This window comes from Anomaloglossus baeobatrachus, chromosome 9, assembly GCF_048569485.1.
Source record: "Anomaloglossus baeobatrachus isolate aAnoBae1 chromosome 9, aAnoBae1.hap1, whole genome shotgun sequence".
In the NCBI taxonomy this organism is placed as follows: Eukaryota; Metazoa; Chordata; class Amphibia; order Anura; family Aromobatidae; genus Anomaloglossus; species Anomaloglossus baeobatrachus.
The window spans coordinates 110,057,128-110,079,843 of NC_134361.1; the positions used below are offsets into that span (position 1 = coordinate 110,057,128).

General features: G+C 50.3%; 1 protein-coding gene across 1 annotated transcript in view; it reads right to left on the bottom strand.

Moving 5' to 3' along the window:
* The window catches only part of IRS4 (insulin receptor substrate 4), a 32,909-nt gene extending 10,612 nt beyond the window's left edge, over positions 1 to 22,297 (bottom strand). The window contains exon 1 of the mRNA XM_075323932.1: positions 18,913 to 22,297. Coding sequence (XP_075180047.1) covers positions 18,913 to 22,078 — 3,166 coding nt within the window. The 5' untranslated portion in view covers positions 22,079 to 22,297. The remainder of the gene's footprint in view (positions 1 to 18,912) is intronic.
* Positions 22,298 to 22,716: the final 419 nt, after the last annotated feature.

Consider the following 22,716-nt stretch of genomic DNA (forward strand, 5'->3'; position numbering starts at 1 on the left):
GGAGTCGTGGCCCAGCTGCATGCCCTCTTGGCTGCCACATTGGTGCTCCTGTAGAGCTCAGACACTAGTTGGGCTTCATAGGCCTCTGATTTTTCTGCAATACGGTGGTAACAATCATAGGTTCAAGTATCCTGAGGGGACTAACAAGGTAAAGAATATATATACTATGCTGTGAGTACCATCTATGAGGACGCCTGGCACTTTGACAACTCGCTCTGCACAGATCCACTGCAGAGCTGGCTCTTAAAGTGCGGTGTGCCTAAAGTATAGTGAACTGAGTGTAGCTGCTCCATGCACACACCCATTGCTGACAGCCAGCGGCTCCAGGGAGGAAAAGTTCATCGTCTCCCGGTAGCAATATCAAACTATTTACCTGCAGATTAACCCCATATCTGCAGGTAAATAGCATTTTCTGAGGAGATATGTGACTTTTTAGCCTGTTTGATCATGCAAAGCAAAAAAACCTAAAAATAAATAAAACCACTGGTTTTGGGAAGAAAAAAAAAAATTGTGCAAAAACAGAAAACCACTAAGGGAAAGCCGTTAAAGGGAACCTGTCACCAGATTTGTGACCTATAAGCTGTGGCCACCACCAGTGAGCTCTTGTATACAGTATTCTAACATGCTGTATATAAGCCCGGGCCCCTGTGTAGAACATAACAAAACACTTTATAATACTCACGTAAACCGGTCGCTGCAGTGGATGTGGCTCAAATGGGCGTCTTTGTTCCCCGGTGCTGGCACCTCCTCTTTCCACCATCTATGTCCTCCATCTTCTGAAGCCGCGGTGCGTGACGCGTCCGACGTCATACACACTTGCCAGCATTCAGGTTCTGAGCAGGGCAGATCAAAGTATTGTAGTGTGCCATGACGTAGATGCGTCCATGCACCACGGCTTCACAAGATAGAGGATGAAGATGGCTGAAAGAGGAGGCGCCGGCACCAGAGGATGAAGACGCCCATTTGAGCCACATCCACCGCAGCGACTGTTTAGGTGAGTATTATAAAGTGACTTTTACATTCTACACAACGGCCTGGGCTCTTATATAGAGTATATTAGAATGCTGTATATAAGAGCTCACCGGTGCTGGCTGCAGCTTATAGGGAAAAAAAGTGATGACAGGTTCCCTTTAAAAAAAAAAATAAATAAATAAAGGTAGGACACAGTCACTGAAACTGGCTGAGGGCTCCATGTCTAGGACCTGTCCTTATGGTTCCTCCACATCATCTTGGCATTGGCTGAATCCTGCGCATGCGTTCCTTGCCTCTCTCTGAGCATGCTCAATGAAGCTAAGCGAATTCTCACCTCAAAGGCAGGTGCAGTGCGGTGATAAAGACAAGGAAAAGTGAGAGTACATCCGGATTCATTATGCATGCTCAGGGGAAAGCAGGTTGTACACAAATATAGAGCTGTACTACTATCAGGTGGTAAGTGATAGGACTACCTAGGGAGAGTGATACCAGTATCTGAGACAGACTGTTCTGGGATGACAACACACTTGTCTGGACTTCAATGCCATGCGTGGACAGGTACAATAAGGCTCTAGCATGAAGGTGCTGGTGTGAAGCTCGGTCCTTACAGTCATATACAGTGCCTACAAGTAGTATTCAACCCCCTGCAGATTTAGCAGGTTTGATAAGATGCAAATAAGTTAGAGCCTGCAAACTTCAAACAAGAGCAGGATTTATTAACAGATGCATAAATCTTACAAACCAACAAGTTATGTTGCTCAGTTAAATTTTAATAAATTTTCAACATAAAAGTGTGGGTCAATTATTATTCAACCCCTAGGTTTAATATTTTGTGGAATAACCCTTGTTTGCAATTACAGCTAATAATCGTCTTTTATAAGACCTGATCAGGCTGGCACAGGTCTCTGGAGTTATCTTGGCCCACTCCTCCATGCAGATCTTCTCCAAGTTATCTAGGTTCTTTGGGTGTCTCATGTGGACTTTAATCTTGAGCTCCTTCCACAAGTTTTCAATTGGGTTAAGGTCAGGAGACTGACTAGGCCACTGCAACACCTTAAATTTTTCCCTCTTGAACCAGGCCTTGGTTTTCTTGGCTGTGTGCTTTGGGTCGTTGTCTTGTTGGAAGATGAAATGACGACCCATCTTAAGATCCTTGATGGAGGAGCGGAGGTTCTTGGCCAAAATCTCCAGGTAGGCCGTGCTATCCATCTTCCCATGGATGCGGACCAGATGGCCAGGCCCCTTGGCTGAGAAACAGCCCCACAGCATGATGCTGCCACCACCATGCTTGACTGTAGGGATGGTATTCTTTGGGTCATATGCAGTGCCATCCAGTCTCCAAACGTCACGTGTGTGGTTGGCACCAAAGATCTCGATCTTGGTCTCATCAGACCAGAGAACCTTGAACCAGTCTGTCTCAGAGTCCTCCAAGTGATCATGAGCAAACTGTAGACGAGCCTTGACATGACGCTTTGAAAGTAAAGGTACCTTACGGGCTCGTCTGGAACGGAGACCATTGCGGTGGAGTACGTTACTTATGGTATTGACTGAAACCAATGTCCCCACTGCCATGAGATCTTCCCGGAGCTCCTTCCTTGTTGTCCTTGGGTTAGCCTTGACTCTTCGGACAAGCCTGGCCTCGGCACGGGTGGAAACTTTCAAAGGCTGTCCAGGCCGTGGAAGGCTAACAGTAGTTCCATAAGCCTTCCACTTCCGGATGATGCTCCCAACAGTGGAGACAGGTAGGCCCAACTCCTTGAAAAGGGTTTTGTACCCCTTGCCAGCCTTGTGACCCTCCACGATCTTGTCTCTGATGGCCTTGCAATGCATCTTTGTCTTTCCCATGTTCACCAAGTATGAGTGCTGTTCACAAGTTTGGGGAGGGTCTTAATTAGTCAGAAAAGGCTGGAAAAAGATGATTAATCCAAACATGTGAAGCTCATTGTACTTTGTGCCTGAAATACTTCTTAATACTTTAGGGGAACCAAACAGAATTCTTGTGGTTTGAGGGGTTGAATAATAAATGACCCTCTGAATAAACTTTTCACAATTTAAAAAAAAAAATAAAAAAAGAAATAACATTCTTTTTTGCTGCAGTGCATTTCACACTTCCAGGCTGATCTACAGTCCAAATGTCACAATGCCAAGTTAATTCCGAATGTGTAAACCTGCTAAATCTGCAGGGGGTTGAATACTACTTGTAGGCACTGTAGGTTGTACTCGAAAATGCTGCTGTGTTTTAGAGAAAACTAACTTAACCTTTAGCCGTGTGGGGTCCATTGGAACCAAGAGTATGTTTTCGGCATATTTCTATAAGTGTGGATTTGCGAGAGAGAGAGTCACTACATGTACCACAGCGACCCTCACGCGACTAATGGTGGAAGTATTTTGGTATAACTGAAAGGGATTGTCCACTGCTGGAAAACCCTTCTCATTCCCCATGTTTCCCCCCCACTAAAATAAAGCTTATACTCCCCTCTAGTGCTGCTCTAGTATTTGTGGAGCTCACTATAGGTCACAGATCAAGAAGGCAAGTCCCAGGCGGAGCAGGTCAGGAGAAGCTGTGTTACCTAATGCTAATTTTATGCCTGCAGGACCGAGTCAACTGACCATGTCTTACAGGGATAGTCCCATCTCCAAAACCCTATCCCAAAATGTAGCAGGCGTAATAATAATATTCGCAAATATCTCCAAGTAGTAATGTAGTAGAGTTCTTCTGATTAGCTATATGGCTTAAAGGGGTGGTTCACCCATTTTTTTTATTTTCTGTAGGAGTTCTACTTACCTTTCTAGGCGTTTTCTCCTTTGGCTTCTGTTTCCAGTTCTGGCACTGAGCGGCGCTATCCTGCACGCTCAGTGCCGGTCACATGACCCCCTGGAGCTGTGGCCGCCGGCATCCTCTGACGCCCCGGCATTTCCGGGCTCTCAAACAAGACGGGTACGTCAGAGGAGGCTGGCACCACTCAGATTGAGTGACAGGGCTGTGGGCGGTAACTACCGCACATCACAGCCCAGCATCGAGGGGAGGATCCGGAGGACGTCAGTGTGGAGCCGGCGTCCTGCAGATGGTGAGGCACGGGGCGCCAGTGTGCAGTATGGGGGGGGGGGGGTTCTTCAGCTGAATCCCCCCTGCACGTAAGTATGTGATCACACTGTCCACCCGCCCGCTCTGCTGCGATGTCAGGAGAGCGGCCGGTGTCGGGCAGTGTGATCATCTGCTCCTCCCAGCAGCAAGACACTGACAGGCATGTCACCGCTGTGCTCTGCCATCTGTCCTGCTGCATGGGACCAACTGTCTGCACTCTGTCACCTGCACCACAAGTCACAGAGTGGAGACAGTTGGTGACAGAGCACCTCTGCCCCCCCCCCGTTCTTTCCCCACTCTCTTCTCTCCCCCCACTCTTCTCCCCCTCCCCTCTTCCCCCTCTTATCCCTCTCCCCTCTCTTTTCCCTCGCTCTCTTTTCCTCCCCCCGCGCTCTCTTTTCCTCCCTCCTCGCTCTCCCCCCCCCCCGCGCTCTCTTTTCCTCCCCCGCGCTCGCTCTCTTCTCCCACCCCGCTCTCTTCTTCTCCCCCCCCCGCTCGCTCTCTTCTCCCCCCCGCTCGCTCTCTTCTCCCCCCCCGCTCGCTCTCTTCTCCCCCCCCGCTCGCTCTTTTTCCTCGCTCTCTCCTGGTATGGTCAGTACAGAAATCTATCCATCGTGGAGGGGTGAGAGGGAGTAATAAACATGGAGTCCCTACTGTGTCTGTGTATTTATTTCTAATAAAGTATTTTTCTCTGTGTGATGTCTTTTTTTTTTTTTTAAACCCGTTGTTGGAGATTCTTAATGGCCAGGTTAAACTTGGCCTGACATTAAGAATCTCGGGCTTTATACCAGCTGGTAAAACATAGCTGGTATTAACCCCTTATTACCCAGCGTGCCACCTGGGCCACTGGAAGAGTTGGATACAGCGCCTTAAGATGGCGCTTCTATGAAAGCGCCATTTTCTGGGGCAGCTGTGGACTGCTATTCGCAGTGGGGGGCACAGAAAGTTTGAGCACCCTGCACTGTGGATTCCAATCCCCAGCTGCCTAGTTGTACCTGGCTGGACTCAAAAATTTGGCGAAGCCCACATCATTTATATTTTTTTTTTTTTAATTATTTCATGAAATTCATGAAAAAAAAGGGCTTCTCTATATTTTTGGTTCCCAGCCGGGTACAACTAGGCAGCTGGGGGTTGGGGGCAGCCCGTAGCTGCCTGCTGTACCTGGCTAGCATACAAAAATATGGCGAAGCGCACGTCATTTTCTTAGGCTGCTTTCACACTACGTCTTTTTAACATGCCTCCTGAACGTTTTTTTGCTGCAAAAGCGGATCCTGCTTTTACAGCAAAAAACGCATGCAAACGCATGTCTTATTTTGCAGGATCCTGTCACTGGATGTTTAGGGGCGGGCATTGGAGTCATGTGATCGGGAGTGAGGGGAACTAAACGTGCCAGACTGGGAGCCGGCATCTGACAGCTGCGAGGCTGTAACCAAGGTAAACATCGGGTATTTACTTTGGTTACAAGCGTCTGCAGCTGCTAGGAGCCGGCTGCCTGCACACGTTACCAACGTAAACATCGGGTAACTAAGATAAGTGGTTACCCGATATTTACCTTGGTTACGAGTGTCCGCAGCTCTCAGGTGGGAGAGAGAGGGAGGAGAGACAGAGAGAGAGGGAGGAGAGAGAGGGGGAGAGAGACAGAGAGGTAGGAGAGAGATAGACTGATCACGGAGGCTGGTTCTGGGCATGCTCAGTAGAGCAAGCAGGATCCTGCCTATCAGCATGCCAGCGTTCACATGCGTTTGCGTGCTGTTTAGTCAGGATCCAGCAATTTGCAGAAGTTGGACGCAGCTCAAAAACGCTACAAGTAGCGTTTTTGAAAGATGTTAAAAAACTGCAAGTCGCTGGATCCTCGCTATAACGCACGCAAACGCAGGTGAACGCATGTTAACGCGAGTCCATTGCAAATGCATTGAAATGAAAACGCATTTGCACTGTATCCGTTTCTCCGTTAAAAAAACGTTCAGGACGCATGTTAAATAAACGTAGTGTGAAAGCAGCCTTAATGTGTCAGGTTAAAGGATGTGAATCACATGACACATCAGCTGATTGTATAATCGGCTTTTATACAATCAGCTGATGCATCAGTAGAAAAAAAAAAAAATAAATACTCACGTCTGTGCTGATTACCGGCAGCTCCTGCAGGGGAGTCTGATCCTGGCCCATCACTGCAGCAGCTGCCGGTAATCAGCTGATGAAGTCCCCTGACGGCAGGATCAGCTGATAGCCGGCACCGCGAGAATCGATCAGCTGATGCGTCAGGTGACTGCATCAGGTGATCCACCGCCAGGTCCTGCAAGCTTCGTACGTGCCCCGGGGAGACTGCACACAGCCAGAGCGGCGGTACCGAGACAGGGGCTGGGAGCAGGCATGGCACCGGGACCCTGCAGACAGGTGAGTATGACACACACACACACTGTATATATACACACACACACACTGTATATACACACACACTGTATATACGCGCACACATACACATACACTGTATATACGCGCACACACACTTTCTTCCTCTGGCTGTGTAGAGCTGCTGCTGTCTCTGTGTGATTGCTCTCAGTGCACATCCACTGGGAAGAGGCAGGGAGGAGGGTTTGGGTGGGAGCAGAGTGGGTGTATTAGACACAATGGGTGTGTTAGATAAGCTAGACACCGCCCTAGAGCCACAAAGAATTCTGGGACTTGTAGGAACTGAACACAGGAAGTCAGAGGAGAGATTAACCCCATCAGAGCTGGAGCCAGCAATGAGCATGTGCTGCTAGTGCACAATAAAAGGTAATTTTGCTGAAAAAACATAATCGATGTGTTGAGGGGCACATATTAGCAAGATTTATCAGAAAAAAAAAAATCAGTTTTGGTAACTGGACAACTTCTTTAACTCATGTGTAGGGCATTGCAGCTTAGGTATCCATGGCTACGACCACTTCTAGTGAGTTGCTCACGGTCATAACACTAGATACCTAACCTACAGCAATGCCTGCACATCAGGTAAGCAACATAGCTAATCAAGAGAACTATACTACAGGGAATAGCTTTTATTATTACACCTACTGCATATTGGGATAGGATCTTGGAGATGGGAATACACCATAAATAAAGCACCACTTCAGCATTATTTTTTCTTCCAACGCTGGAGTTTCGCAATAAATGTAAGGCCCCAGCCCCATGTGATATACTAACCTTCCAGCAGCCTCACCTTTTACCGGAGCCATCTTGTGAATAACTTCTGACTAGCTGGAAGTCAGACGTTACATCACAAGTTCTCAATGCATCTCTATGAGAGCCAGAACGAGGCTCTCAGACTTATTGAGTTGTGACCTCCGACGCACTCCATGAAACACTGGAGTTGCCGAGCACGTCACAAATTGCAGGAGAGACGTTGGAAACAGATGAAGATGGTGGCAGGTGAGTATACGACAGGGGGCAGGTGAACTTAGATTTAACCCCTTAACTGCCACGGGTGGTAAAATTACGTTCTAGCGGTCACAGTGTTACTCCCCGCGGGCTGCTGCAACCAGCCTCCGGCGATCAGCACATATGTAAGCTGATTTGTACAGTTGACATGTGTGCCTGGCAAGCACGAGTGGAATCGTGTTCCGCCTGTGCCCTTTAACGGCACTGTGAAGATGTGACAGCGCCATGTTAACGGCAATAGTGGTAGATCTGTACTCACAGGCTGATACCGGAAGTCACACGACATTTTTACGTGGATCTGGTGGTTGTCATGGTAGTACAGGGTCTTCTGATAACTCCTGTAGCTCACATGACTCAGGTCCTGTAAGAAAGAGCCGAGAGTACTGGCTATTACAAGAGATGATCATTTCTCCCGGTCTGAGCGGTGTTGCTCTGATCGGGAGAAGTGAATGAGCGATCAGACAGCTGATTCTTATAGTCCCCTAGGGGAACTAGTAAAATAAAAAAAAAAGAAGTTCAAATCACCCCCCTTTCGCCTCATTGAAAATTAAAGGGTTAAAAAAAACCACACATTTGGTATCGCCGAGTTCAGAAACGCCTGATCAAAATATAAAATCAATTAATCTGCTCAGTAAATGACATAAAAATTACATTTTTTTGTTGCTACAAATTTTGCGCAAAATGCAGTAACAGGCGATCAAAATGTAGCATCTGCAACAAATTGTACCGTTAAAAAAGTCAGCCTGAGACGCAAAAAATAAGCCGTCCCTGAGCCATAGATCCGGAAAAATGAGAACGCTACAGGTCGCGGAAAATAGCGTAAAACGTACGCCACTTTTGTTTTGGACAAAGTTCTGATTTTTTTTAACCCCTTAGATAAAAGTAAACCTATTCATGTTTGGAGTCTATGAACTCGCACCGACCTCAGGCATCACACTGACATCAGTTTTACCATATAGTGAACACAGTGAATAAAATTCCAAATGGTATCGCACTTTTTTTGCAATTTTTCCGCATTTGGAATTTGTTTGACGTTTTCCAGTACACTATATGATAAAACTCATGGTTTCATTTACAACTCATTCTGCAAAAAAGAGCCCTCACATGACCAGATTGACTGAAAAAAGAGAATTTTGTTTACTTACCGTAAATTCTATTTCTTATAGTTCCGTATTGGGAGACCCAGACCATGGGTGTTTAGCTTCTGCCTCCGGAGGACACACAAAGTACTACACTTAAAAGTGTAGCTCCTCCCTCTGAGCTTATACACCCCCTGGTGAGCAGACCCAGCCAGTTTAGTGCAAAAGCTGAAGGAGAATAGCCACCCACAAGTAGAACAGAGCAAGAGCCGGAACAACCGGAGACTCTGTCCACGACAACAGCCGGTGATAACACGCGGAACAAGAAATTGCCAACAGGCAACAGGGAGGGTGCTGGGTCTCCCAATAAGGAACTATAAGAAAAAGAATTAAGTAAACAAAATTCTCTTTTTCTTTATCGTTCCTTTGGGAGACCCAGACCATGGGACATTCCAAAGCAGTCCCTGGGTGGGAATAAACAGAAAAACTAAGAAGTAGGCGGAGCCTAACTTCACAAATGGGCGACAGCCGCCTGAAGGATGCGTCTGCCCAAGCTCGCATCTGCCGAAGCATGAGCATGCACTTGGTAGTGCTTCGAGAAGGTATGCAGGCTAGTCCAAGTGGCAGCCTGACAGACTTGTTGAGCCGTAGCCTGGTGCCTGAAAGCCCAAGAGGCACCGACAGCTCTGGTCGAATGTGCCTTGATCCCCGGCGGGGGAGGCACCTGAGTACTCTGGTAGGCGTCCGAAATGGTCGATCTAATCCAACGGGCTAAGGTCGGCTTAGAAGCAGGGAGGCCCTTGCACCGACCTGTGGTTAGCACAAAAAGAGAAGTGCACCGCCTAAGAGCAGCGGTGCGAGACACATAGATCCGGAGAGCAAGCACCAGATCCAGAGTATGCAGCGCTTTTTCAAAGCGATGAACAGGAGCCGGACAGAAGGAAGGTAGGGTAATGTCCTGGTTAAGGTGGAAGGGAGAGACCACCTTAGGAAGAAAGTCCGGAGTCGGACGGAGAACCACCTTGTCTTGATGAAAGACTAAAAAAGGTGACTCCGAGGAGAGCGCAGCCAAATCAGAGACTCTCCTGAGAGAAGTTATGGCCACTAGAAAGGCCACCTTCTGAGAAAGACGATACAAAGAAACCTCCCTAAGAGGCTCAAAAGGGGGTTTCTGCAAAACCGTGAGAACCAAGTTAAGGTCCCAGGGATCCAAGGGCCGCAGGTAAGGCGGAATGATGTGAGACGCGCCTTGCATGAAGGTGCGGACCTGAGCCAGCCGAGTGAGACGCCGCTGGAACAGCACTGATAGAGCTGAGACTTGTCCCTTGAGAGAGTTGAGGGACAGTCCTAGCTGCAGACCGGACTGTAGAAAAGACAGCAGGGTCGGCAAGGAGAATGGCCAAGGAGGATGGTCGGTAGAGCGACACCAGGACAGGAAAATTTTCCAAGTCCTGTGATAGATCTTAGCTGAGGAAGACTTACGGGCCCGAGTCATAGTGGAGATGACTTCAGGAGGGATACCAGAAGCCGTCAAAATCCAGGACTCAAGAGCCACGCCGTCAATTTGAGAGCCGCAGAATTCGGGCGAAAAAACGGACCTTGCGAGAGTAGGTCTGGACGGTCCGGGAGATGCCACGGCATCTTTACGGACAGATGGAGCAGGTCTGGATACCAAGCTCGCCTGGGCCAGTCTGGTGCAATGAGGATGACTCGACGGCCCTCCATTCTGATCTTGCGCAGGACTCTGGGCAAGAGAGCTAGAGGGGGAAAACAAGTAGGACAGACGAAACTGGGACCAGTCTTGAACCAGAGCGTCCGCGGCGAAGGCCTGAGGATCGTGGGAGCGAGCCACGTAAACAGGAACTTTGTTGTTGTGACGGGATGCCATTATGTCCACGTCCGGAGTGCCCCATTTGCGGCAGATTGACTGAAACACTGCCGGGTGCAGGGACCACTCGCCACCGTCCACGGATTGACGGCTGAGATAATCTGCCTCCCAGTTTTCCACGCCTGGGATGTGGACTGTGGATATGGTGGACTTGGAGTCCTCCGTCCATTGAAGGATACGTTGTACCTCCATCATTGCTAGACGGCTGCGTGTCCCGCCTTGATGGTTGATGTAGGCAACCGCTGTCGCGTTGTCTGACTGGACTCGAATGTGTCTGCCCGCCAACAGGTGGTGAAAAGCTAGGAGAGCTAGAATCACAGCTCTGGTTTCCAGCACATTGATTGAAAGGGCTGACTCGGACGGAGTCCAAGTGCCCTGTGCTCTGTGGTGGAGACATACCGCTCCCCAGCCGGATAGACTGGCATCCGTGGTGAGAATCACCCAGGACGGGGCCAGGAAGGAGCGCCCTTGGGACAGAGAGAGGGGCCGAAGCCACCACTGAAGAGAGCTCCTGGTCCGTGGCGACAGAGCCACTAACCTGTGTAAGGAGGAAGGCCGCTTGTCCCAACAGCGGAGAATGTCCAGCTGCAGGGGGCGCAGATGGAACTGGGCAAAGAGAACAGCCTCCATGGACGCCACCATTTGACCCAGCACCTGCATCAGACGCCTGAGGGTATAACGGCGGGGCCTCAGGAGAGAGCGCACCGCTAGCTGGAGTGACTGCTGTTTGACTAAGGGCAACTTCACAAGTGCCGGCAAAGTCTCGAACTGCATCCCTAGGTACATGAGACTCGGTCGGAGTCAGAGTGGATTTGGGAAGATTGACAAGCCACCCGAATTGGGCTAGAGTGGCGAGAGTGAGCGAGACACTCCGCTGACAGTCTGCGCTGGATGAAGCCTTGACTAGAAGGTCGTCCAGGTAAGGAATCACTGCCAACCCCTGAAGGTGCAGAACCGCAATCACTGCTGCCATGACCTTGGGGAATACACGAGGGGCCGTGGCTAACCCGAAGGGGAGAGCCACGAATTGGAAATGATCTTCTCCTATTGCAAAACGTAGCCAACGCTGGTGTGAAACTGCAATTGGCACATGCAGATAGGCATCTCTGATGTCGATGGATGCCAGGAAATCCCCTTAGGTCATTGAGGCAATGACTGATCGCAGAGACTCCATGCGAAAATGCCGCAGCTGACCATGCTTGTTGAGAAGCTTCAGATCCAGGATGGGCCGGAAGGTACCGTCCTTTTTGGGAACTAGGAAGAGATTTGAGTAGAAACCTCTGAACCGTTCCCGGGCGGGAACTGGTACAATTACTCCGTTGGCCTGCAAGGCTGCCACAGCCTGCGAGAAGGCGGCGGCCTTGGAGCAGGGGGGAGTTGAGAGAAAAAAATCTGTTTGGCGGGCTGGAAGAGAATTCTATCCTGTAGCCGTGGGAGATGACATCTCTCACCCACTGATCGGAGATGTGTTGAAACCAAGCGTCGCCAAAGTGGGAGAGCCTGCCACCGACTAAGGACGTCGCCGGAGCGGGCAGAGAGTCACGAGGAGGCTGCCTTAGTGGCAGCACCTCCTGCGGTCTTCTGTGGACGCGCTTTTGGGCGCCAGTTGGATTTCAGGTTCTTGGCTGAGTTAGCGGACGAGGCCGAGGGCTTAGAGGACGACCAGTTGGAGGAACGAAAGGAGCGAAACCTCGACGGATTCCTACCCTGGGCAGGTTTCCTGGTTTTGGTTTGTGGCATGGAAGTACTCTTCCCGCCAGTAGCTTCCTTAATTTCATCCAGCTGTTCTCCGAACAGCCGGGACCCAGCAAAGGGGAGCCCAGCAAGGTACTTCTTAGAAGAAGCATCTGCCTTCCACTCTCGAAGCCACAAGATCCTGCGGATAACGAGGGAATTATTCGAAGCCACCGCAGTGCGGTGAGAAGCCTCCAGCATGGCAGACATGGCATAAGATGAAAAAGCTGAAGCTTGAGAAGTTAAGGCAACCATTTCGGGCATAGATTCCCTGGTGAGGGAATGCATCTCCTTCAGAGAAGCAGAGATGGCTTTGAGAGCCCACACTGCTGCAAAAGTCGGAGAAAACGCGGCCCCCGCCGCTTCATACACAGATTTGGCCAGAAGGTCAATCTGACGGGCAGTGGAATCCTTAAGGGAGGTGCCATCAGCCACAACGGTCCGGGCTGAGAGCCTAGACACCGGGGGGGTCTACCTTTGGGGAGTGAGCCCACTCCTTGACCAACTCAGGTGGAAAGGGAAAACTCAGAACCACGCTTTGGGAAGCGTTTTTCAGGACAGGCCCTGGGCTTGGTCACAGCGGCCTGAAAACTGGAGTGGTTAAAGAACACACTCTTTGCTCTCTTAGGCGAGGTAAACTGGTGCTTTTCTGCCAGAGAGGGTTGCTCCTCTGATACTGGCGGATTGAGATCCAGTACAGAATTAATGGAAGCAATCAAGTCACTAAGATCTGAGTCACCCTCGGACAGATCAATGGGGTACATGGAGTTAGCCTCCGAGCCCCCTGTAAAGGCATCCTCCTCATCCTGCGAGTCATCTCTTGAATCAGAGCCGCGGGAGGAGGAGGGAGAGGAAACCCTGCGTCTCCTCTTAGGAGGACGGGGTCTGGGCCCTGATAATGAATCCTCTGTGAGCTCCGGTCCTAAGGGACCCTTAGCAGTAGAGGCACCCTGTGAAGGGGGCTGATGCATATTCAAAGTCCTGGACAGAAGTCCCATGGACTCAGCAAAAGACTGGGAGATAGACCTAGAAAAGGATTCTACCCAAGCCGGGGGTTCAGCCACAGGTGCAGGAGCAGCCTGAGAGACCACTGGGGGTGAGACTCCAGGCTGTGGCACCGCCAAGTTAGAGCAGACATCACAATGTAGATAGGTGCTCGGTTCAGGCAGCAGGAGCTTACATGCAGCGCATATAGTATAAAGCTTTGGAGCCTTGCTCCTCGTGTGAGACATGCTGCTGGAGTGGGGGCTCTGCAAGAGAATGAACCCCAGAGAGTATATACAGAGGTCCACAACCAGAGACCGGTTGTGGCTTACCAGACCGCTGGAGCGGTGTTGTGTGCCCTCCAGATCCCGAAGCCCGGACTCCCAAGCACAGCACCTCAGCAGGGATGCAGAGTGCAGACCAGCGCCGAGTGAACTCTGTCTGAGAAAATGGCCGCCGGAGCGAAGAGAGGGGGCGGGACTTGACTTGGAGAGCGGGAACTGGAGGGCCATAGAGACCTACAGGGGAGGAGACACGCACAGCAGTGGGGAGTGTCCCTCCCCTGTGCAGAACGGCCGCCGGGAGGAGCCGAGCCTGTCCCTCTGCATGAGTGACATGTGATGGCAGTGAACAGAAACTAGGCCTCCGGCAAAGCCGGGGCCTAAATTTGAGCGGCGAGGCCGACGCGCAGGCACCATCGGCGCGGTTCTCGGGCGACAGCTAGAGAACCCGCCGGAAATGCCAATAAATACAGTAAGCACACTCTCCCCAAACAATAAAGCACAGGGACCCCCAATATATAAACGTCTCAGGTACTTAGCTGCTGAGACGCAGGGCCAGGTCCCTGGGGATGAGTGCTCCGGTCCAGCAGGGTCCTGAAGGCCTGCGGATGGAGACCGGTCTCCTGCCAGGCATGGAGACCGTGCTGGCTCCCACTTCAAGCCAGAGCCCAGGAGGGATGGTGAAGGAGCACGGCATGTAAGGCTCCAGCCTCGGAAATCAACCTTACAACACTGCCGACACAGTGGGGTGAGAAGGGACATGCCGGGGGTCCAGACGTGGACCCGCACTTCTTCAATCTCATTCCAAAAAGGAAAAAAATCATATGAGAATGCATGTGTGGATGTATGCCTCCTGAACACAAAGCGATAAACTGGCTGGGTCTGCTCACCAGGGGGTGTATAAGCTCAGAGGGAGGAGCTACACTTTTAAGTGTAGTACTTTGTGTGTCCTCTGGAGGCAGAAGCTAAACACCCATGGTCTGGGTCTCCCAAAGGAACGATAAAGAAAATAATGTTACGTCTCCCGGAAGAATGGCGAAAATAAAAAATGGAAACCGCAAAATCGGCCGGTCGTGAAGGAGTTAAAGCACTACCATGGTTTTCATTTTTATTTCATAAATCAATAGCACACATGAAGATCAGCAATTTGTATATTTCTTATCAGACAAATCTGCTTCTTTCTCTGCCAGAATGAATCTCAATTCTGAGGTAAAATCTGTATTCAGTGACCACTTTCCCATTACTGAGAGAGGAGATGAGAGCTGCTACTGATGAGATTGTATGTAGATAGAAGAGGGAGGAGCTCGAGGCAGGGGGAGGAGCTCGAGGCAGGGGGAGGTGCTCCGCCCCCTCTTCTATCTACATACAATCTCATCAGTATCTCATATCCTATCTCAGTAATGGGAAAGTCGTCACTGAATACAGATTTTACCTCAGAATTGAGAATTTTGATAATGACTGATCAGTTCTGGCAGAGAAAGAAGCAGATTTGTCTGATAAGACACGAAGTTACTGATTTCCATGTACACTATTGATTTATGCAATAAAATGCATTAAAGAGAACCTGTCACCACTTTTTTGGTCTATAAGCTGCGGCCACCAACACCGGGCTCTTATATACAGCATTCTGTTGTATAGAAGTGCCCAGGCCGGGGGTATAACATAAAAAAACACTTTATATTACTTACCTAACGGTCGCTGCAGTGGGCCTTATGGGCGTCTGTTGTCCGGTGCCGCCCCTTTCGGCCATCTTCGTCCTCTTTCTGAAGTCTGGGTGCATGACGTGGGTCCTACGTCATACACACTCGCCCGTCCTGCGCAAGCGCACTACAATACTTTAATCTGCCCTGCTCAGGACCTGAATGCCGGCGAGTGTGTAGGACGTCGGCCCCGTCATGCATTGCGGCTAGAGAAGGAGCACAAAGATGGCCAAAAGAGGCGGCGCTGGCACCGCACAATGGAAACGCCCATAAGGCCCACCGCGCGACCGTTAGGTAAGTATTATAAAGTGTTTTTTATGTTATACCCCCGGCCTGGGCTCTTATATACAGCATGTTATAATGCTGTATAGAGGAGCCCAGTGGTGGTGGCCCAGCTTATAGGCCAAAAAAGTGGCGACAGGTTCCCTTTAAAATGACTTATGTTTTAAGGCGCCACGCCAGGGGTAAAAAAAAAAAAAAATAAAAAAATCACAGATTGGCTTCAGCGGTCATGTGCCAGCAGCGTATAAACAAATACCAATTTTGGAGCGGATATTAAAAAAAAAAAAAAAAAATATTTACAAAATTCATACCCTTGCTAAGGAAACAGCAGCAGGTTCTCATTCACAATTGAGTCACACTGCAACATATCGCAGGAAGTCAAGGAAATTTCCAAACTGCACATTAAATGTTCTGCATTAAATTACAGTCCCCAAGTGCTCTTTGAAGGGAGTGTGACCGGGATCACACGTCAGATCATTACAAATATATATTATATAGACATGTTGAAGCAATTCATACACAAGTATATACTGTGACCATATAACAGTATATGGACGCACTTATGTAAAAACATTTAAAAGCTGCATCCTCAGTCTACACTAGTGCTCGCTCACTACTCCTAAAGAGACGGTTTGCAGTATATGCGGCTGTATCTTCCATCTCTTAGTAATCTATAGCAGCACTCCAAAGAGCTCAGCTGCCCATATACATGACTGATGGCAGCTTCTGGACTGTGCTCGGCACCCCTTTGTGCCCACACTCACTTATGTCAGTAAGGCTAGGTTCACATTTCCGTTGTTTTGCATCAGTCACATGCGTCGCTTGACGCATGTGACTGATGCGCTGTACAACGGATGACAAAGAACAGAATTTCATTGTCGGACTCCGTTGTGTGCGGGGGGCGGAGTTCGCGGTGGATGAAGCCGAGCGGGGCCGTGGCACTGAGGACGTCAGACAGGTGAGTCTGTGTGTGTGTATACATGCTGAGTGCGGGAGGGGGCGGAGCAGAGCGGGGAAGTGCACAGCCAGGGTAAATATCGGGTAACTAAAAGCAAAGCACTTTCCTTCGTTACCCGATAGTTATCTTGGTTACCAGCATACACCGCTTAGCGCTGGCTCCCTGCACACGTAACCACTGTAAATATCGGGTAACTAACCAAAGCGCATTGCACACATTTAGAAAGTGTTGTTAATAAAACAACATATGCAATCACCATATTTCAAATCTAACAGGGCAGTGTGGTCTCACAATATCATCGACATGGGATGTTATGCAGCAAGTATGGTCACATATCATAGGCTCAATTATACATAATAATAATGGCATCTGGGAATACAATTACAGTACAACCATGATTCTATATTAAATTTAAAGTGCATTGTTGGTGTAGCAGCTTAATCAAGGTGGTCATAACTAAAAATGCAGTAGATCTATAACTAGTGCTACACAAAATGTTGTGTTGAAATTAGATAAATGACCATTGGCATCCCAAGAAAAAATCATGCAGTTGTATGGGACAAACTGCTGTAAATACACATACAAAGGACAATATTATACCTCGCAGTGAACTGCCACATATATAATCACATATATCGCCAAAATTGCAGACAATCAAGGTTACATAATCATGCATTTAGATGAAGATAGGCAGCACCAGCTATTAATTTATGCCATGAACGCCAGGTTGTAAGAACTGACGAAGATCAATGCCCTGGGCTGTGCAAGATTGTTATCTATTAATACAGCCCCACTGTCGCCATTATGGTCCCGACCACACTGCCCTGCACCTCGACGTGTTTCGCTAGAGAGATTCGTCCAGGAGGTGCAGGGACAGTGAGGGAAACCACTCTGCGCATGCGCGCTGGCGTCCAATCGAATGCACGACCAGCGCGCATGCGCAGAGTGGTTTCCGGGACGAGAGATTGAGTGACCGGATGACATGTGCCGATACACAGGTGCACTATTTTGTTGTCTTTAAAAAGTGCCTCCCTCACTGTCCCTGCACCTCCTGGACGAAGCGCTATAGCGAAACGCGTTGAGGTGCAGGGCAGTGTGGTCGGGACCATAATGGCGACAGCGGGGCTGTATTAATAGATAATCTCTTGCACAGCCCAGGGCATTGATCTTGGTCAGTTCTTACAACCATGGCATAAATTAATAGCTGGTGCTGCCTATCTTCATCTAAATGCATGATTATGTAACCTTGATTGTCTGCAATTTTGGCTATATATGTGATTATATATGTGGCAGTTCATGCAAATTGTTGCTCTTGGTCCAACTGATTGTACCTGCGAGGTAAAATATTGCCCTTTGTATGTGTATTTACAGCAGTTTGTCCCATACAACTGCATGATTTTTTCTTGGGCTGCCAATGGTCATTTATCTAATTTCAACACAACATTTTGTGGAGCACTAGTTATAGATCTACTGCATTTTTAGTTATGACCACATTGATTAAGCTGCTACACCAACAATGCACTTTAAATTTAATATAGAATCATGGTTGTACTGTAATTGTATTCCCAGATGCCATTATTATTATGTATAATTGAGCCTATGATATGTGACCGTACCCGCTGCATAACATCCCATGTCGATGATATTGTGAGACCACACTGCCCTGTTGGATTTTAAATATGGTGATTGCAGATAATGCAATGTGAAAGGAGCCTAACACTGCCTGTTCACATGTCTAACATCTGCGCAGTGGAGCAAAAGACCGGCGCATGCACAACAGGCTGTCTGCACCACACAGAGGTCACCAGCATCAATTATTAAGGCAGGAGGGGCTGTGATTGTGGACATAAATGAAGCAGAGCGCAGTCTTGAGGTGCCTATGGGTCTGACCGGCACAGATCAGCACACGGAACAAGTATATACGGGCTTTCATAGGTATGCAGGGCAGCTGTGCTCTTAGAAAAGGGTTGCAGGAAACATTACAGATCTAGAAGCTGGAGAAAATCTGGTGACTGGTTCCCATCACGTTTAGGGCATCCTAAGCAGCTACTGGTCATTAAAGGGGTTGTCACCTTTCAGAAATTCACAATTCCTAGCAGCAAAAGAAAAAGTAAAATACCTGGTGCTTTACTCATCCAGGTGCACCGCAGAGTCTCCACTGCATGACAGCAGTGCTAACACATCGACCGCCCATCAATGGCCCTCACGCGGGCAGAGCAATCGAGCTTAGCAATAGGCAGCTGCATGGACAATGTGATGGCAGAGCCGCAGCCGTACACCTGGAGCAGCAGCGGGGTCTCAGCGGTGGGCACCTGGCAACAAAGTAAAGCATACTTAAACTGCGCCCAGGGAATGGAATTTTCTATAAGGGAACAACCCCTTTAATACACAAATGACAAATGTTATACAATAAAAACACTATACAGTGTGAGGGTTTAGCCTTGTGATTTTGCACAGTGCTATACCCTTGTTTGCCCCCGTACGTTGTGAGCTATACTATGGGGGGGGTGCGGCATGCAGAGGTGGATTACGAACCTTTCCTGTAGGCAGAGCACTTCAGGCAGTCAGCCCTGGTGAAGTCGATGCTGACATAGGCTCCACTTTCCAGGTTTCTGCTGCCGTTCTGGTGCTGGCTGCAGGCTGGCGGCACCGTCTCACAGACACCATCGTGCATACTTAGAGCAATGTAGTTTAAGCCATGCTGAAAACCGGTAGAGCAGTGCCGGGACATTTTTTTCTCTTGATCACAACTGCTTTCATCAGGCTTTAGCCACACATTGTCAAAGGAGGCAGAACTATGCCTTTTGCCACTTTCAGTGAAGCAGGAGGAAGAAGTAGTTACAGTGCTGGCAGAGGAGAACGTCTCAGAGCTGTGCCTCCGCCGTCCTTGAGCATCTGCACGGATAACCTTAGGACCAACTACTGGCTCAGACACAGGGTGAATGACTGAAGGAAAAGCACCGGCAAATGAGGTCACATCAGCAATGCATAACCGATTCACTATAGAAGACGGGCTGCCCAGCTGCGTACCATTCTCTGCCTCACTGGGGAAGGGCATTGGAGGGGTCATTGCCATATTAAAAGTCATTGTGGTGTAGTCATCGTTCCTATTACTGGTGCCACTGACACACGCCGTACCACATGAGAGCTTGGCATAGCCTGCACTGGGCTGAGTTCTAGAAATGCCAGAGCGGGAATAGGATGAAATATCTGTTGGAGAGCTGCACAGCTCGGAGGTGGCTTTGGGGGACTGTACATCGATATCTACACTCATGTAATCAGATAATGGGGATTGTCTATGGTCACAGCTTGAGCCCAGTGAAGATGGCGATCCCTCTGCAGACAAGGAATATGGAGTACTACTGGCCTTGTCACTGAAGTCAATATTGATGTATTCTCCGGGACTAGTGGGTTCAGTAGAGTGATCGAATATCCTTGGTATTGTATTGCTCCCTCTCATAGACAGCGTCAGTTTGGTTGGCCTTGGTGCCCTCACCTGTTGGTCCAGGACACTAATGGAAGATTTTAGATCAATCTTGGATTCTCCATTAGCATCTCCATCTGTCGCACTGTCCAAGCCCAAGTGTAGGAGCTTCCCAGGAGAGGACATTGGGACATACTCATTGTGATCACCACAGGGCTTTGATGAACTTTTAAAGCTTCTTGGTAAAGAAAAATAAGAGCTGAATCCCCGGGAATTATTGACGTTACAGTCATTGGTCTGTTTCACAGATGAAGAGTTCCTACAAGACATGTCCATGTATTCCCCATTGGTGACGCGCTCTTCATTCCCTTTAGAAAGGCTTCCCGATAATGAATTTGGTGAACTGGCAACAGGAAACATCATCATGTAGCCTTTAGCGTCCACCTGAGAAGGACAAGGAGGAATTATTTGTTTAGGCGCAGAAACACATTTAGGGGCCATTGGCAAATAGTCACTGTCATAGGGAATAGAAGGCATCATTGGCATGTAGCCGTCATCCTTGGCTTTACTCCTACTTTGGTTACAGCCTGAATCCAGCCCGTTACTGTAATCCTCAGGGTGGCTGCCGTCTTTCGACTTTGGTGATTCTGAGTAGGCAAACTGCTTGTTTATCTCCTCAGAGTCTTCATCTAAGGAGACCGCCGCCTGGGACTTGTGGTGTTGTAGGGCATTGCTCGGTTTAGTTAAAGAGTAGGTTCTCTTTCTGAAGCATTTGTCAGCCTCCATATATTCATCCCTCCCATTAGATTGGTTTCTCGTACTCATGGCCATGTAGTCACTCAAGGTATTTTCCTCCTGGATTGGGGGGGTGTTACCCAGCGAGTCCGGAGTATTACTTCTCACCCTAAAGTACCTGAGGTCACCTGGGCTGGAGCCGTACTCGTCAGAGGAGATGAAGCCTCCGTCACTGGGGGATCCGCAAACGGAGGAGCTGGAAGGTCGGTTCTGGGGCTCAGATGCAGAACCATGGCCACTGCTGGAGCACACGCTGATGGGACTGGTAGCAGCTGGGAAGTGGGACACTGGCAGAGATGATGATCTGGAGTGGTACCCAGAATTAAAAGGGGCTCTAACGTATCGGCCGGTGCCCTCCTGCTTCCCCAGGTTGATTCTAGCAGTGTTCAGATGAATTAGGCTCCCGGTGACTGATCTGAACGGCCGGGTCATGGTACCTTCACCCTCGCTGGAGGTTCGGAACCTGTAGGCATTGTTCTTGGTGGTAGGAGGGGTGCCGGCTGCGCTCTCGGTCCGGGACCTCCGCTGCAGGCCGGTCTGGCTGGGGGGCAGGTTGCCCAGGTACCGGCGGGTGGTGATGAAGGAGATGGGGTTGCTCCCGGAGGACTGGCTCTTGCTCCGGGGTCTGAATTCAGAGAACGCCTTTAGGGCCTTCATGGTCTCCAGGAAGGTCTCGTGCATGTTCTGGGCCACCACACTGTCCTCCACCTGCATCCACAGCTCCCCGGCGCCGGTGGACGATGAGCGCCCCACCTCGATGAAGAAGTAGTTCTCGGAGTGTCCGCAGCGGCGGATGTTCATGAGCAGCAGGTGCACGCAGGCCACGGCCGAGCTCAGCTTCACCAGGTGCACCGCCTTGCTGGACAGGCACAGCCGGTACACGCCGGACAGGTTCTTGCTCTGGCCCAGGCCCCGCGGCTTCACGTTCACCTGCCAGACCTCCTTGTAGACGGGCCCGGCCCGCAGCCCCTCGTCCGCCTCCTCCAGCTCCTCGGTGTCCAGGCACGAGCTCCGGTTCTCGCTGATCAGCTCGCTGAGGGCCCGGTACCAGGCGTCCTGCTCCTGCTCGCTGTCCGCGCCCATGGCGAAGTACTCGTCCTTGGTGTAGAGCGCCAGCAGGTGCTTGTTCTTGGCGTCGGCGCGGCGGCTGACGGTGAAGCACTGGGACAGGAAGATCACCCTCTTGGGCGCTCCGCCCGGCCGCGGGCCGCTCCGGAACTTCTTCTCGTTGTCGTAGTACTCCAGGCGGGCGGGCCCCAGGTGGCTGTGTGTCCGCAGCACGAAGTAGCGCTTGTGGCCGTGCTTCTGCTTCCGCAGGTACCCGCGCTTCCGCACGTCCTCCTCTCCCGGCGCCGCCGGCTCCTCCTGTACCTGGGACAGCGCCGGGCCGGACAGCCGCCGGTAAGACGGCTCCTCGTGCTGGGGCGGAGACGGCGGCGACAGCTTCATGGCCGCCCGGCTGCCTCTGTCGTCTCCCGCCATGGAAGGAGCCGCGGCTGGGCTGTGGAGGGAGCCGGCTCTCCCCGGCTGCAGAATGAATTAACCAGCGCGCCTCAGAGCGTCACACACCGGCGTGCCGGGACTAGACAGCGGCCATGGCGGCTCCCAGAGAAACCAGACACTCCGTATCCCCGGACCGCACAGGCAGCGGCTCCGCTCACCGTACACATCAACCACAGACAGACTGGGAGCGGGGGAGGGAGGGCGAGCGGCACGGCGAAAACAACACGTGACCCCGCCCGCCTGCGTCACTCACTAACACCCGCCCACAACAGGGGGCCCCAGCCACTATGGATCAATCACAGGACAGACAGCCAATCACAGGCAAGCCCTGCGCAAACATTCCCGCAGAATGGGCGGGAGACCTGGCTTGCTCCTATCGCCCCGCCCACTTTTTACTCACGCTTTGGGATGTAAACAGCGATCTGATTGGCGACTGTGGGGGAGGAGCGCGGGATCCTGCTAATGGGTGCACAGTAGTAAGGGGCGTGGTCACGGCAAACTCGCTGGGTGTTGATTCGCACAAAGCGGGAGCAGTTTAGGTTTGGCAGCCTGTGATTGGTGGATTTGGGTGTCTCCCTGCCCGGCCCTTCTAGTGAGGGGGAGGGATTTATCGCCTG